At 42.3% G+C, this 14,825-nt stretch overlaps 1 protein-coding gene across 7 annotated transcripts in view; it reads left to right on the top strand.

The window, feature by feature from the left end:
- Positions 1 to 14,825, top strand: part of fryb (furry homolog b (Drosophila)) — a 53,463-nt gene that overhangs the window by 28,121 nt on the left and 10,517 nt on the right. For 5 of the 7 annotated variants that reach the window (XM_085420800.1, XM_085420796.1, XM_085420797.1 and 2 more), the window contains exons 15-51: positions 317 to 488; positions 569 to 701; positions 798 to 905; positions 1,300 to 1,426; positions 1,724 to 1,837; positions 2,049 to 2,213; positions 2,475 to 2,561; positions 2,667 to 2,926; positions 3,050 to 3,239; positions 3,704 to 3,828; positions 4,484 to 4,541; positions 5,431 to 5,522; positions 5,688 to 5,860; positions 6,029 to 6,189; positions 6,280 to 6,390; positions 6,536 to 6,690; positions 6,858 to 6,957; positions 7,041 to 7,212; positions 7,422 to 7,678; positions 7,761 to 7,907; positions 8,022 to 8,190; positions 8,327 to 8,417; positions 8,646 to 8,719; positions 9,578 to 9,728; positions 10,149 to 10,252; positions 10,953 to 11,044; positions 11,175 to 11,268; positions 11,470 to 11,689; positions 11,836 to 11,987; positions 12,101 to 12,288; positions 12,389 to 12,483; positions 12,637 to 12,835; positions 12,919 to 13,140; positions 13,489 to 13,687; positions 13,795 to 13,892; positions 14,140 to 14,310; positions 14,604 to 14,744. In XM_085420800.1, the coding sequence (XP_085276926.1) occupies positions 317 to 488; positions 569 to 701; positions 798 to 905; positions 1,300 to 1,426; positions 1,724 to 1,837; positions 2,049 to 2,213; positions 2,475 to 2,561; positions 2,667 to 2,926; positions 3,050 to 3,239; positions 3,704 to 3,828; positions 4,484 to 4,541; positions 5,431 to 5,522; positions 5,688 to 5,860; positions 6,029 to 6,189; positions 6,280 to 6,390; positions 6,536 to 6,690; positions 6,858 to 6,957; positions 7,041 to 7,212; positions 7,422 to 7,678; positions 7,761 to 7,907; positions 8,022 to 8,190; positions 8,327 to 8,417; positions 8,646 to 8,719; positions 9,578 to 9,728; positions 10,149 to 10,252; positions 10,953 to 11,044; positions 11,175 to 11,268; positions 11,470 to 11,689; positions 11,836 to 11,987; positions 12,101 to 12,288; positions 12,389 to 12,483; positions 12,637 to 12,835; positions 12,919 to 13,140; positions 13,489 to 13,687; positions 13,795 to 13,892; positions 14,140 to 14,310; positions 14,604 to 14,744 (5,367 nt within the window). The remainder of the gene's footprint in view (positions 1 to 316; positions 489 to 568; positions 702 to 797; positions 906 to 1,299; positions 1,427 to 1,723; positions 1,838 to 2,048; positions 2,214 to 2,474; positions 2,562 to 2,666; positions 2,927 to 3,049; positions 3,240 to 3,703; positions 3,829 to 4,483; positions 4,542 to 5,430; positions 5,523 to 5,687; positions 5,861 to 6,028; positions 6,190 to 6,279; positions 6,391 to 6,535; positions 6,691 to 6,857; positions 6,958 to 7,040; positions 7,213 to 7,421; positions 7,679 to 7,760; positions 7,908 to 8,021; positions 8,191 to 8,326; positions 8,418 to 8,645; positions 8,720 to 9,577; positions 9,729 to 10,148; positions 10,253 to 10,952; positions 11,045 to 11,174; positions 11,269 to 11,469; positions 11,690 to 11,835; positions 11,988 to 12,100; positions 12,289 to 12,388; positions 12,484 to 12,636; positions 12,836 to 12,918; positions 13,141 to 13,488; positions 13,688 to 13,794; positions 13,893 to 14,139; positions 14,311 to 14,603; positions 14,745 to 14,825) is intronic. The other 2 variants (XM_085420798.1, XM_085420802.1) reach the window with 1 other exon arrangement.

The following is a 14,825-nucleotide window of genomic DNA, read 5'->3' as shown; positions in this document are numbered from 1 at the left end:
ACCTAATAATAGTTAGGAGAGATGGACTTGGCAGTGAGCGTATCCTGTGTTGGACATTATGTGCTAAACTATCGATTGGTGTAATCTGACAGTGCAGTATGCTTTGCACAGTTTAAGGATGTTTACAGTCACAGTGAGGCTTTTTGACAGTATATCAACAGTTATATAAATAGATCCCGCTCAGCTACATTCACTGCAGGATCTGTGTCTTACTGGGAAACAATGTAATAATGTTGATCTACATTGAATTCTGCTTTATATCTTCCATTGCTCTTGAAAAACTGGCATAAAAACTGGCGCTGTATCTGTCTTCCAGCGTATGAACATTGGTCTGCGGGCGTTCCTGGTGATAGCAGATGCTCTCCAACAGAAGGATGGAGAGCCTCCTATGCCCAACACAGGAGCCACTCTGCCCTCTGGAAACTCTCTGAAGAAGAAGAAAACATATCTCAGCAAGACACTCACTGAAGAGGAAGCCAAGCTAATAGGTCTGTGTGGGTGTCTGGAGGCTGCTGTAATTTGAATGTCTCCCCCTTCATCGTCTCTGTTTCTGTCTGGTTCCCCACAGGCATGTCCTTGTACTACTCCCAGGTGCGAAAAGCTCTGGACAACATCCTGAGGCACTTGGATAAGGAGGTGGGTCGTTGCATGATGCTCACAAGCGTCCAGATGCTCAACAAAGAGCCAGAGGATATGATCACGTATGTAACTGCAAAGTGGAGTTTCATTCCGTTTGAAATTTTGCAAACGTGATCGAAAATAAGTGTCCAATGTACTCCTCCGTTTTCCATCTTTAGTGGTGAAAGGAAGCCTAAAATCGACCTGTTCAGGACATGTGTGGCTGCCATTCCTCGTATCCTTCCTGATGGCATGTCCAAGCCTGAGCTCATAGACTTGCTATCAAGGTAAGTTTCAGGTCTAGCTCAAGTTCCTCACAAATACAATAAAAAACTGAATCATTAAAAGAATAGAATACATTAAATTATAAGTCAAACTATATCAGTACAAGTTCTTGGTTTCAGTTTAGTTTTTTTAGTTTCTGTGTTACTTTAAGGCTTTTTTGTCTTAATGTGGTTGCATATTTTCAGGGGAAACATGTAGGAATTTCACAACAGGCATTCAGTGCAAACAATACACAAAAACTAACCAGATTTCCTGCTTCCTTATATTTTTATTATTGTTTTATCCTTTTTTTTGATTCAAATTTCTTTTCACTCAGTTGCAATTTTAGTTTAATTTTGGTGAAATACAAGCTTTGTAACACAAATCTTGCTTATTTTTTGTCTGTCTGTCCCTCAGACTCACAGTGCACATGGACGATGAGCTTCGTCTTATTTCCCAGAATTCCCTGCAGAGCCTGTTACTTGATTTCTCAGACTGGAGGGAAGACGTCCTTTTTGGTTACACACATTTCCTTTTACGTGAGGTATAGCACAACCTTCGGATGTTTTCATGCTGCTCTTCTAAAGTGTTAAAATCATACTACCTACATAGTGACATATTAGAAACATTTCCCCAGAACTAATTTAGATTCTCACAGAGTGATGTGGTCCTTAAACTGAAAGGTGAACATTTAGAACCATCATAGTAGCTTCTTACAATAGGACCTCTTTATTATATGCTTATTCATAATTTCAAAGTGTTAGCCATAAAACATTGTTACCAGTTATGACCGAAGGGGGTTCACTTCACAACAGGAGTGTCGTATGCTAAATACTTCCAGGTCCAAGACACCCATCAGTGTCTGCAGGATGCATCCGTCAAGCTTCTTCTCCAGCTGCTCACACAGTGGAGGTTAGCTCTGCAGCTCCAGGGGAAGATGCGAGGGGGAGTTGAGGTTTGTATAGAGTACTTTATCATTATGACAGTCACACTTAAGCCAACTATTTCCTTTCCTTTAGGAGACATGATGTTCAGTGTATTTAAAATTATATTAAAAACATTTAGAGAAGCCACTGAGCTTGAAAGGTTGTTGAGGTCTTCTGGGTTTGTCGGTCTGAAAATGCATGCTTAATTACTTTTTACTAACCCTCCTAACTTTCCATCAGGCCAGCCCTAGACTGCCAGAGCGAAGCCCTCATTGTTCAGTACTCCATGCGGTGGAGGGCCTTGCTCTGCTGCTCCTCTGTTCGTGTCAGATCAGCACAAGGAAGCTGGCAGTCGGCGTGTTAAGAGAAATACGCTGTCTCTTCACGGCACTGGGACATGCTGAGGTAAAGCACAGAAAACTCACATCTTCTCCTACCAGCTCACCAGCTTGTCTCACTTTATAGACGGTAACAAAGCAGTGAAGAAAAATACAAAAACAGTTCGGTAACAAATGCAACAGCAATCTTGTGACAAACTGTGATTAAAGAGGGAGAAAGGGTATGGAAATAGGATTGAAGGAGAGCCATCTGACTTGCTGTGATTAGACATGCATTGTGTGACGCTGTTATAAAAATAGCTGATTCTATAAATGTCTTTCCCTAAAGGACGATGACAAACCCATGATAGAGGTCATGGACCAGCTGAGCCCTGCTGTAATGGACAGCTTTGTTCACGTGGCTGTTTCTGACTCAGTATGTATATTTGTGCTTAGAATGTGAGAGTGATCAGTAACAAAAGTGTATCGATGTGATAAGTGATTTTACAAATGACTTATTTGCTCCTGTTGCCTCTCTCAGTCCACCTTGCCTCTCAGCCACCACGTTGACCTCCAGTGGCTAGTGGAGTGGACGGCTCGACTGGTGAGCAGTTCGTACGACGTGAAGAGCCCCAGCCATGTCTGGATTTTTGCCCAGTGTGTGAAGGACCCATGGGTGCTCTGTTTGCACATCTTTTTGCGGCAAGAGCATCTGCCTAAGCACTGCCCCGTTGCTCTAGGATACGCCTGGCCCTACGTTTTCACACGGCTACAGCTGCTGCTGCCTCTGGTTGATCCCAAGTACATGAATTCACATTTATTACATTACACTTTAAGGATTTCACTCTAAATAAAATGACATGCAATGATAGCAACTTGTGTATGAAAGATTAAACTAATGCATTTTCACCTGTCTTCATGCAGCAGCCCAGTGAACGCTAAGAAGACGAGCACGGCAGGCGCCAGCGACAGCTACATCTCACTGTGGCGCAATTACCTAATCCTCTGTCTCGGAGTGGCTAAGCCAAGCATCATGTCACCTGGCCATCTCAGAGCGTCTACACCTGAGATCACTGCCACCACACCTGATGGCAGCGTCACCTACGACAACAAGGTGCGCATTTGTCCTTCAGTTGATAGCAGAGACGTAGAGTTTAGAAATGTGCACAATTTTTTTTTTATTCCTATTTATTCTATTTATCCCCTTCATATATTTTATTTATATTTGTCTCTGTATTTATATATGTGTGTGTGTGTGTGTGTGTGTGTGTGTGTGTGTGTGTGTGTGTGTGTGTGTGTGTGTGTGTGTGTGTGTGTGTGTGTGTGTGTGTGTGTATATAATATTCTGTAACTTCTGTCGGTGCTGTGCTTTTTGGAAATCGAATTTCCCAGAGGAACCCACCCGAGGGATTAATAAAGTTCTATCTTATCTTATTATTTATTGATTTCCAACTAATGAAAAGCTTAAATGATTGGATCTGGAAACAAAGAGCAAAATGGACTTAAAGTGTGATATTTTAAAATGTAAAGATTGATCTCTGTGTGCGTGTGTTTTACTTATTTATTTACGTTTCATAGGTTATAGGCACGCCCTCTGTGGCCTGGCTTTTAAAGCAGCTCGTCCCACTGATGAGAGCTGAGAGTCTGGAAATCACAGAGTCCCTAGTGCTGGGATTCGGATGCACAAATGCTCTGGTCTTCAGGTACTGGAATAATAACCTACACAACAGTAATAAAACACAAATCCTGCTTTGATGATGTTAGCCTTGGTTTCAGTGCTAATGTTATTCTTGCCTTTGGCAGAGAATGAACTGAAAAAGGCTGAATAGACAGAACAAATACAGTTCTAAGTAGATGATATGCCAGATTTGATCTGAATCTCTTCCATGAGAAAGACACGATTCTTCAGTGGGTTTTATCTTACCTACTCTCACCTGTCTGTTTATGAGCTGCATACCTGACACTGAGAGAAGAAAATGAGTCAGTGATGTAGAAGAGAAATTCTTGGAGGGGCAGAGACATATCACATTTTTTCAAAGCACAGAGGTTCCATTGTGACAGGATGGCATTTTCATTCTAAAGGAGATCAGCTATTTTTAACCTAGAGTATTTTCTGAAAAGGCTCTCATTGTTATTAAAAAGATTAAGGTCTGCCCAGACAAATTTGTTCCGTCATTACGGCGTCTGAGGATTAGTGGTTTTAGGGAACATGACATTTGGGTTGCACTGCATAGATTTATGTCACACATCTTCATTGTTCCCATGAATAATAACTATTTATATACAGGGGAGGATATCTCATTTAGCATTTTGGCAATCAGGTCATTGATTGATTGATTTTTTTTCTCCCTCAAACAGGGAGCTTGTCGAAGAACTCCATCCGTTGATGAAAGAAGCACTGGAACGTAGGCCTGAGGTAAAACACACACCGAGGTTGTGAGAGAAAACTGACTGTGCAAAATTGAGAATATTTTCTAGATTAAGTATAAAACTAGATTACTATAAAATCAGGGTTGTAGCTGATGTTTTCCATAGATTAATAATGTTTTGTTTATGAAAATGGAATATAGGTTTTGTCCACAGTCCACTATAATCAGAAGTACTGCATGTTGTACTGATGCTTTGGGCTGATTGGGACATGATGAATGTAAAAACAAAGAATTACCAGATTTTGTTTTACCTAATTTTTGTTTCTAAGACAAATGAGAGCCACATATAAGGATATTCATTTAAAATTTCAATAGAACAGTAACAGTATAATGTCCTTGTAAGTGGATATCAGGCCCTTGTAAAGCAAAACTGAGTATTTTGGTCTAAATAACCCAAAATGTGATGTCCACATATGTGGACCCCGGGTCCTAGGAGGTTAATCTCGATTTTGGACTTTCACTGTAATTTTTTTTCCTTAACATTTTAAAGCTTTTCCTACTGACAAATGACCATGGCCATATATACTACACCAAAGTAAAGGAGTAATAGATGAACATTTAAATGACAGAAAAGTTCAATTTTGTCCAAAATCTACAATAGAAAGAAAGAGTTAATTGCTAATTTCTTCCATTTACTACAGCAGTATTCCATTATCCTGTAGAAAAACAGAAATACTGCACTTCTTTTTTCTTAGCTGAAGATATCTGAGGGATTCAGTGTGTAGTTCAAGTTTTTTACACTGACAAAAAGGGGAGATTCACTGGTCTGACCTACTTAAGGTCAGAGTTGGTGGATTGTGGCCCAGGAAGTAAAATGACTTTGACATCCTGGATCTGCTTTGTGGCAGGAAACTAACAACCTGTCTGTGCTTCCAGAACAAGAAGCGTAGAGAGAGGAGGGATCTTCTCAGGCTGCAGCTGCTGAGGATATTTGAACTACTGGCTAACGCAGGAGTCATCAGTGACAGGTAGCACATATATGTATCATGCACTGTCATCTCGTTTTGTTTACTGGGCTTTGATCCTTATGCACACAAAAAGTTAGACTATATTCATCTCTCATCTCCTCCTGTCTGTAACTCTAGTCTCGTTTAGTTTACCAAGGTCATATTTTCCTCCTTGTTTTCCTGTAGCACTAATGGAGCTCTGGAGCGTGATTCCCTGGCCTTGGGTGCTTTATTCCTCGAGTACGTGGACTTAACCCGGATGCTTCTAGAGGCTGAGAATGAGAAAGAACTGGACGTGCTCAAAGACATACGAGCTCATTTCAGTGGGATGGTAGCCAATCTCATCCAGTGTGTGCCTGGTAAGATTATTATTTTACTTCTTACCCTTTTAATTTTATAGTAATTTTCTAGTTTGACTACTACACGTCCATTTTTCAGTATCAGGCAACATACTGGCCTTTTCGGAGTCATTTTGTCTCTTGTTCTCACCCTCAGTGTCTCTCTTTCTTTCTCTCACGTCTGTGCAGTCCACCACAGGCGCTTCCTCTTCCCTCAGCAGTCTCTGAGGCACCATCTCTTCATTCTCTTCAGCCAGTGGGCCGGGCCCTTCAGTGTTATGTTTACGCCTCTTGACCGGTACAGTGACCGCAACCACCAGATCACTCGCTACCAGTATAGTGCTCTCAAGGTAAGCAGGTCCCAAATCACCAAACTTCTTTTTGCAGTAATTCAGGATATTTTACAGAAATATAAGCATTGCTTTGCTTTTGTCTCCCAGGCCATGTCAGCAGTTCTGTGCTGTGGTCCAGTTTTTGACAACGTGGGTCTCTCTACTGATGGTTATCTCTACAAATGGCTTGACAACATCTTGGCCTGTCATGACTTACGGGTAGGTGGACTCAAGGATTTCTTGGTTTAACTTGTTGTACAGTTAGCTCTCTATGACATGTATTTTGGCATTTTAGTTTAATCTAAGAAGTTACAAATCAGTTTTTAATACATGCACCACAACAGAATAACATGTCGTCCTTTAGGTGCATCGTCTGGGGTGTGAGGTGGTCATTCTGCTTTTAGAACTGAATCCAGATCAGATCAACCTGTTCAACTGGGCCGTGGACCGCTGCTTCACCGGGTCTTACCAGCTTGCATCTGGCTGCTTCAAGGCCATCGCCACAGTGTGCGGTAACAGGTCGGGAATCACACCCTGGTTCTAATCTGAACTCCTGATGTTTTTACCATCAGGGAACAGATGTAGATATAAAGCTTACTTTATTTACCACGATGCCCGCTTGCTTGTTAATACTCATTGGTTGAGTTCTTACAGTAACCAATAGCTCTTTCTATTTATTATGCCAGGAATTATCCATGTGACCTTGTGACTTTGCTCAACCTCGTGCTGTTCAAAGCCTCAGACACCAGCAGGGAAATATATGAAATCTCCATGCAGCTGATGCAGGTATGCTCACTTTCATGGCACATATTAAACAAAGTCATAAAGCCAAAACCTGGCAAAGATTTAAAAATAAATGTTTCCTGCAGGTGCTGGAATCTAAGCTGTGTGCATACTCCAAGCGGATGGTGGAGCAGAAGCCTGGTAATATTTTGTATGGGACGCACGGCCCCCTCCCTCCTCTGTACAGTGTCAGCCTTGCGCAGCTCTCCATCCAGCTTGCCAGCATGTACCCAGAGCTCACGCTGCCTCTTTTCTCAGGTAAATTCTTCTCATCTGTTCTTCTGTGGAATTCTTCCAAATGGTACAAATGCAACAAAAAAGAACAGTTAAATATAAACTAACTAATATATCTATATGCATTTTTAGAAAAAGGTATCTCCTTACACTTTAATGTGGAAGAGAAGTTAATAAGGAAGCAGCATAAGTTAAAAAAAAAATGAATAAGTGAATTCTCCTGGTATTTGCAGAGGTGAGCCAACGTTTCCCAACCACCCATCCTAATGGCAGACAGATCATGCTATCCTACCTGCTACCCTGGCTTAGTAACATTGAGCTAGTGGACACAGGTCTCTTACCTCCTGCTTCAAGTCCCTGCACACCAGAGGAAGAACCTCGAGGTCAGGCTCGGGGCCTGAGTGCATCCCCCAGCCTGAGAGGCAGCGGCTGGGGCTCCTTGCAGGCAACATCATTGGTGCTCAACAACCTCATGTTCATGACTGCTAAGGTGGGAAGCCGAGTTAATTCTTACTTGTGAAAACTCCCAAACGCACCTCTAGCTTTCTAATTAGATTTTTTTCTCTTTACAGTATGGAGATGAGGTTCCCGGACCAGAGATTGAGAATGCCTGGAACGCTCTAGTGTCGAACGAGAGGTGGAGCAACAACTTGCGAGTCACCCTGCAGTTCCTCATCAGCCTGTGTGGTGTTAGCAGTGACACCACATTACTGCCTTATGTAAGAGCATTTTTTAGTTAAATGCAGTAATCCTCACAAAGATATCATAACAAATATGCAGAAGTAATGCAAATAACCCAGAATTTCTAACTAATGCTTGCTCATCTGTTGTAGATTAAGAAGGTGGTGATTTACATGTGTCGCAATAACACCATCCAGACTATGGAGGAGCTCCTGTTTGAGCTGCAGCAGACCGACCCTGTCAACCCTGTGGTTTTGCACTGTGATAATCCTCCATTTTATCGCTTTGCTGCCAGCAACAAAGCCTCCACATCCCAGACAGGTGAGGGGATGTGTTCCTGTCACAGTCTGTGGAGTCAAATTAGATTTTCATCTCAACACTTACCCCTGGTTTGAACTTGACAGCTTTTTTCATGTGACAGATGGATGACTCTGCTGTGTTTCTGTTAAATGTGTAGGCACCACCTCCAGTAGTAACACCGTAGTGGCTGGTCAGGAAAACCTGCCAGAGACAGATGAGACCAAGATGGTCAGAGAGAGTGAAGAACGGTAAGTCATTTTTTATACCTTATATACTTATAGCTGCAGCATGGGTTGTCATGGTGATACAGTGTTTTATTTGGGTGAGACAGTCTCTCAAGAGGCTGTCATAAAGATAGCTAAAAAATGTCAGCATCGTATCAGTTACTGTATGTAGCGATGATAATACCATGAGGATATTGTCAATCAAATCTGGAAATGCTGAGTTTGACTTTAAATGTGGTGGATTTTTCACAGCCGGGCGAGGGCTCACAACAGACTGGAGTCTCGTTACAGCAACAGCTCCGGAGGCTCCTATGAGGATGAAAAAAGTAAGCCCTGACTTGGTTCTCATGAGGAATAAAGTACAATCTTTGACACACACAGAGCCCAGGGGTTTTCACAGCTTACAGCTGTTATTTGGAGAGACTCTGAGGATGTAGACTTTTCAGTGATAAATCTTCACCATTTTAACTGTAGACTTTAATGGTAATTGTTACTGACAGTTCTTGTGCTATAACTTCTCAGCCCACATTTTTTTTTTTCTGGCCAGATACAGAGACTAAAAGCAAATGTTTTAAATGTGTTGTCATGCACCTTGTAATAGCAGCCATTGACATTCTTGTCAAAGTAGGTTAGATGATTCCTATAATTTAAACAGCTAGCTAAGGCCCCAGTCACACAGGCCAATTCATCAACCATCTACTACACAGCTACAGACCGAACACTGACTCCAAACGCCATCTTTCAAGCTTACTCTTTGTTTCATTCATGCAAAAAACAAAGTGTAAAAATGACAACCTCGTATGCGCTACAGTTGGTAGTATTTTTCAAACACAATAAAATGAAGTCGCAACAAAATTGAATCACAACTACAGTATTAAGGAAAGGTAAAGGTCCCTACAATAAAACAAATACCACTTTTTATTGAGTTTTCCAGTTATGGTGGACAAGGCAAAAAGTTAAGCTTTCAATTGATTTAAAACTCCAGGTCTGTGGTAACTAATAAGCTGGAGTGGAAGATTGCTGCCACTCCCCCTCCTCGGCCTGTGCTTTGAGGATTCTCAAAGGATCAGTCCTTATGCTTTTTAAGTGAAATGGTTAATTGTGCACTACTTTTAATTCAGAATTATTGCTTTGGTGGGATATATGTTTCAGATTTTACTAACCAAATCTTTCTGTGCTCATAGATGACCCACTTCCACCTTACGCTGGATGGCTGCTGAGTATTCTCGAGACCAACCGTCCTCAGCCGTTACCCATGCCTGTTAATGGAGGCTGCTGGGCACCTCTGGTTGACTACCTTCCAGAAACTATCACACCTAGAGGACCACTGCACAGGTGCACACGAACAAACACAGATGACCTTTAGTAAACTTCTGAAAAAACAGGATCTTAGCTAGAAGAGTGATGTTACAATCAGCAGGGCCAGACAGCGTTTCAGAGACATGTTACGCCTACTTTCAGATTTTTGGATAAACTCAAGCACAGAATGAAGCCAAGCCAGCTTGCTCAGGGTCTACTAGGAAAATAGTTCATATTAAAAGAGCTTTCCCACTTAATCTTCTCTGCCTGTCCTGACACTTCAGAGATCAATACTCTAAATAAATAAAATGAAGACTGTTGTAGAGAGCTTTGAAATCTATGATCCATGTACAGTTCATGCACTAGCACAGATTACAGGAAACATCAAACATCAAATGTTTCCATCAAACATGCCAAGATTTTATCGTACTCACATAAAATTTGTGTGTTCCTCAGGTGTAACATTGCAGTGATCTTTATGACCGAGATGGTAGTAGACCACAGTGTGAGAGAAGACTGGGCTTTACACCTGCCCCTACTACTACATGCCCTCTTCTTAGGTAAGCATAACTGAACTCATGTCACGCTTGAATCGGTTAAACCCTGTATGGATTAATTTTGGGGAAAATGGGGTAAGAAGAAAAATAAGCCAAAATCGCCTGCATAGAATGTACTACATGCATTTTGGAGAATGTGGAAGTGCTTGATGGGTTATATAAAAAATTCCTCAGTCTCACGCTGATAAAGCAAATGAAACACGTGGTAGATCGAAAAGAACTTGAACCAAAACAAGATAAAATCAAAAAGCGCGGGTGTCAGGGTGTTTGCCACCGAAACAAACACACAAAAATAGCCTTGAGATGTTGAAGGTATTTTCTGTGACGTCCACTGAGCTCATAGCGTGACGATGTGTTTTATCGCCATCACACAGAGACGTGGAAGTGGACAGGCCGTTCTCAAGTATCACAATGAAACACTTTCAATCTAGCATGTAGACACATACCTACCCCCACCCAGATGCCAGCTGTATTATTATGCGCTCAGCATATTCTACATACTAACTTTCAAGTTCATGAGATTCAGCATCATCTGGTCTTTTTGCATGAAGTTATCCAGGAATCCATGTTTGATTTGATTTGATTTTTATTTTTATTTTTTTTAGCTTTTTTCATTCACTGTTGCACAAATTGAGGCACAACAAGCCTTTGTAATACTACAAAAGCTGTTGTTGTCTTACTCGGTGTGTACTTCGTTTTCTAGGTCTGGACCACTACAGGTCAGAGGTCTATGAACACAGCAAACGTCTCCTTCTTCACCTCCTCATTGCGCTCTCCTGCAACAACAACTTTCAGGTCAGATTTCCATTTTAATGTTTGTTATTATTCGGCCAGTTTATTACATGAAGTAGGACTGAAACTTACTTTACTGAGTTCTGCAAAGCTTTACATATTCACTGAGCAACACTTCTTTTTGGGGGTCCAGGTAATAGCCTCAGTACTGATGCTGACGAGAGAGATCAGCGACAACAAGACCCTCACAATCAAGTCCAGCTACCACACAGAGTACCAGCAGTCACGTAAGTAGAAAATATTGAGTGTGTATACAAGCATTTAACAGTCCTCTGACATTTACTAGAAAGATATGACCTGATGGACCACTTTTCATTGGAAAACTAAGAAACTAAACAGTGTAGTACACAAAAATCAGATTAAAGACTCCAGAAATTATATTACTGTAGCAGTATACTTCTCTATAGCATGTCATAATATTCCTATAGACGCACCAGACTTTTTGCGGGAGTGGCAGGCATCTCCCGTGGTGGACTCTGGTCTCAGCTCCACCTCCAACTCATCCTCTGCTAGCCTGGGTGGTGGCAGCACAGCCGGCAGTGTTGGAAATCTGCCCCTTGTAACACCCGATGACCTGGAGGATCTTGAAGATGCGCCCAATGAGACGGATGAGAAGACGAACAAACTCATTGAGTTTCTCTCCACCAGGTAAACACAACTCTGGTCATCTTTTGTGCTGTTCTCGAGGTGGACACTGCGTGTGGGTGTGACGTGCGCTTAAATTTCACTGTAGTCCACACTGTGTGAGCTGCTCGTGTAACGTTTATGTGGTGCTACTGGTGGTGGGTATACAGTGCTTGGAGTACTGTGTTGTTATTGCACAGATCATTTGGGCCACTGTGGGTGCATGAGGACATCACACCAAAGAACCCCAACTCCAAAAGCACAGAGCAGCTCAGCAACTTCCTGCGCCACGTTGTCTCTGTCTTCAAGGAGTCCAAGTCAGGTGAGAAACCACTGAATAACAGCTACAGCAGACCTCACCCAATCTTCACAAATGGAGCAATAATCGACTCATTTTAGACCTGCACAAGGGGTGAAATATGTCCATCTTCACAGACTTCCACCTGGAGCAGCAGCTTAGTGACGTGGCCTTACAGACGGCTCTGTGCAGCTCCTCGCGTCACTATGCCGGCAGATCTTTCCAGATCTTTAGAGCTCTCAAACAGCCGATCAACAACCATGCTGTCTCTGATCTGGTCTCACGCCTCGTTGAGGTGGTGGGAGAACATGGAGACGAGGTGCAGGTGAGAGAAGAGACATATAATAGAGATGTAGTGCTTTCAACCTGATGCATTTGGTGAAGATTCACATTATTGCTGATGTTCATACCTGTACCTGTTTCAGGGCTATGTGATGGAGGTGCTGTTAACTCTGGAGTCAGTAGTGGTGAATCTAGCAGAGTGTCTGAAAAACAGTGACCTTATGGCAGCTCTTACCAGGTTAGTCTGCTTTGAATGTTAAATCTTTGGAAGTAATAATAATTTGAAGATTACAACATATGTACAGATTTAAACAGCCTCCTTCTGGTGTTTCAGAGCTACTTGATACTCCAACAGATTCAACATTTTGCTTTCATTGTGTTTGATTTGTAGGACATCCTCTCCAGACTTTGTGACAAGTGACAAACTGATGAACAGAAAGAGCACAGGTCAGCTGAACTTCCCTGGCCCAGGATTTGTCGGCCTGTCATCGCAGCGCCACCAGCGCTCCTATTCTGTCCCCAAGAAGTTCGGCGAGTGTTGCAACCAGTCGAGTGATCCCCCTCGCAGTGCAACTCTGGATCGCATACAGGCAAGAAAGGAAAATTGCTGTGTAATCTGACACCTTAATGCTAAATCCTTAATGCTAATTTTGTACTCGCTTTCGGTCTACAGGCTTGCAACAGTCACGGCCTTGCACGAACAGGAAGAAGTTCAGGCTCCTGCACATCATCGACAAATCGCATTGATCCCAGCGTTCTGTCGGATCCCGCGCACGTGTCTCATCCTTCGTCGATACTGGCCACAGTCTTCTGGGTGGCGGTGTCGCTCATGGAGTCAGACTTCGAGTTTGAATACCAGATGTCACTTCGCCTCGTTCACAAGCTGCTGTCAAAGGTAGATGAGATAAAAAAAATTGCTGATTACAGAGGACAATGTATGTATCTGTAAAAACAACAGTTAACTTAAAGCCAAGATTAAGCAGAAGAAAGCAAACATTCCCTGTAACCTGTGTTTTCCCTTAATGCCATGAAGACTACGTCATCCTAAGACGCTCACACTGCTTCTATTTTAAAATGAAAGAAAGCTTTGGAACCTATTAATTCAAGGCCACCACAGACCTAGCAACTGGCTATTGATTCATTCATTGTTTTAGCATCTCAGATATTCAGTTTGCAGGTGGAAGACAATAAGTACCACAAGCAACTTTCAGCTTCACTTAAGCCAAAATCTCTCATTTCCCAGGTGCCCTTAGACAGAGCAGAGAACCGTGAGCGCCTGGAGAAGCTGCAGGCTCAGCTGAGGTGGAGCGGGTTCTCTGGGATTCAACAGCTTTTGTTGAAGGGATTTACCTCCCAGGCTACATCTGACCTGACCTTACAGCTATTCTGCCAGCTCACGCCAGTCTCCCGCGTGCCTGTTGTCGACAGCTCACAGTCTATAGGTAGGTACTGAGGATTTTATATTGTATCGTTTAGTAGTCGTACGGCAACGTGTTTATTTTTATTTATACTGGCTGTATCTGAAGTTCAAACTCTTCTCCCTGTGTAGGCTTTCCTCTGAATGTGCTGTGTCTGCTTCCTCACCTGGTCCAGCACTTTAGCCACCCAAATCAGTTCTGTAAGGAAAGTGCTGAGAGGATTGCACAGGTACTGCAATACTATGGATTCTTCAAGTGGGCTGAGTCTAGGCTTTAGTTTGCTTTTGCTTTACTTCCTTTGACTTTTTTTTAGGTTTGTTAGACAAACAGTAAAGATGTATATTTGGAGAAAGATAAAAAGCCAGAGTGGATTGGAAAAACCTGACATTTCAAAACACAGAAGAACAACTAAAAGATCAAAAAAGGCAATATTTCTCACATAACGTGTCTGTCTGCTTTTTTGTTTACTTTCTCAGGTATGTTTGGTGGAAAAGAACACAAAGCTGTCCCATCTGGCACATGTGATGACGCTCTATAAGACACGTTCCTACACGAGGGACCCTTTCTCCTGGGTCAGCGTGGTTTGCCGCTACCTTCACGAGGCTTTCTCTGACATAACGCTCAACATGGTCACCTATATGGCTGAGGTAAGTGCTTCTATATATGAAAATATGTCTTATCTTTCTCTATTTTTAGGATTTTACATTTATTGGATGTTTCTATGGAAGCTGGTGCAAGAATGTTGAGTGAGTGGTTTGTGCTGATTATTTGTTGGAAGCCTGTCCTGTTCACCGTTCAGCCAGTTGTTAAAGGACAATCCAATAATTTACAGTCAAGTTATACAAGTTATACAAGTTGGTTATACACATATTGACTTTGCCCTTAAGCAAGATTGGGTTTATGTCTGCGTGCTTACTGAATGTGACTTTCTCTCTCCAAGCTGCTGGATAAGGGACTTCCCAGTATGCAACAGTCTCTCCTCCAAATCATCTACTGTCTGCTTAGCCACATGGACCTGACTGCTGTGCAGGTCAAACAGTTCAACGCTGATGTCCTGAAGACCATTGAGAAGTTTGTCCAGGTGAGTGTCGGACAGTACTCGGTCTTCATTTTAGAGAAATGCACTGCATGCACTGCTGTTTCTCTTACTCTGTCTTTGACA

Source organism: Rhamphochromis longiceps, linkage group LG10 (genome assembly GCF_057381845.1).
Source record: "Rhamphochromis longiceps isolate RC_006_pf linkage group LG10, R_longiceps_female_GT1.1, whole genome shotgun sequence".
NCBI lineage: Eukaryota > Metazoa > Chordata > Actinopteri > Cichliformes > Cichlidae > Rhamphochromis > Rhamphochromis longiceps.
This window is presented reverse-complemented; position numbering and strand designations above follow the sequence as displayed.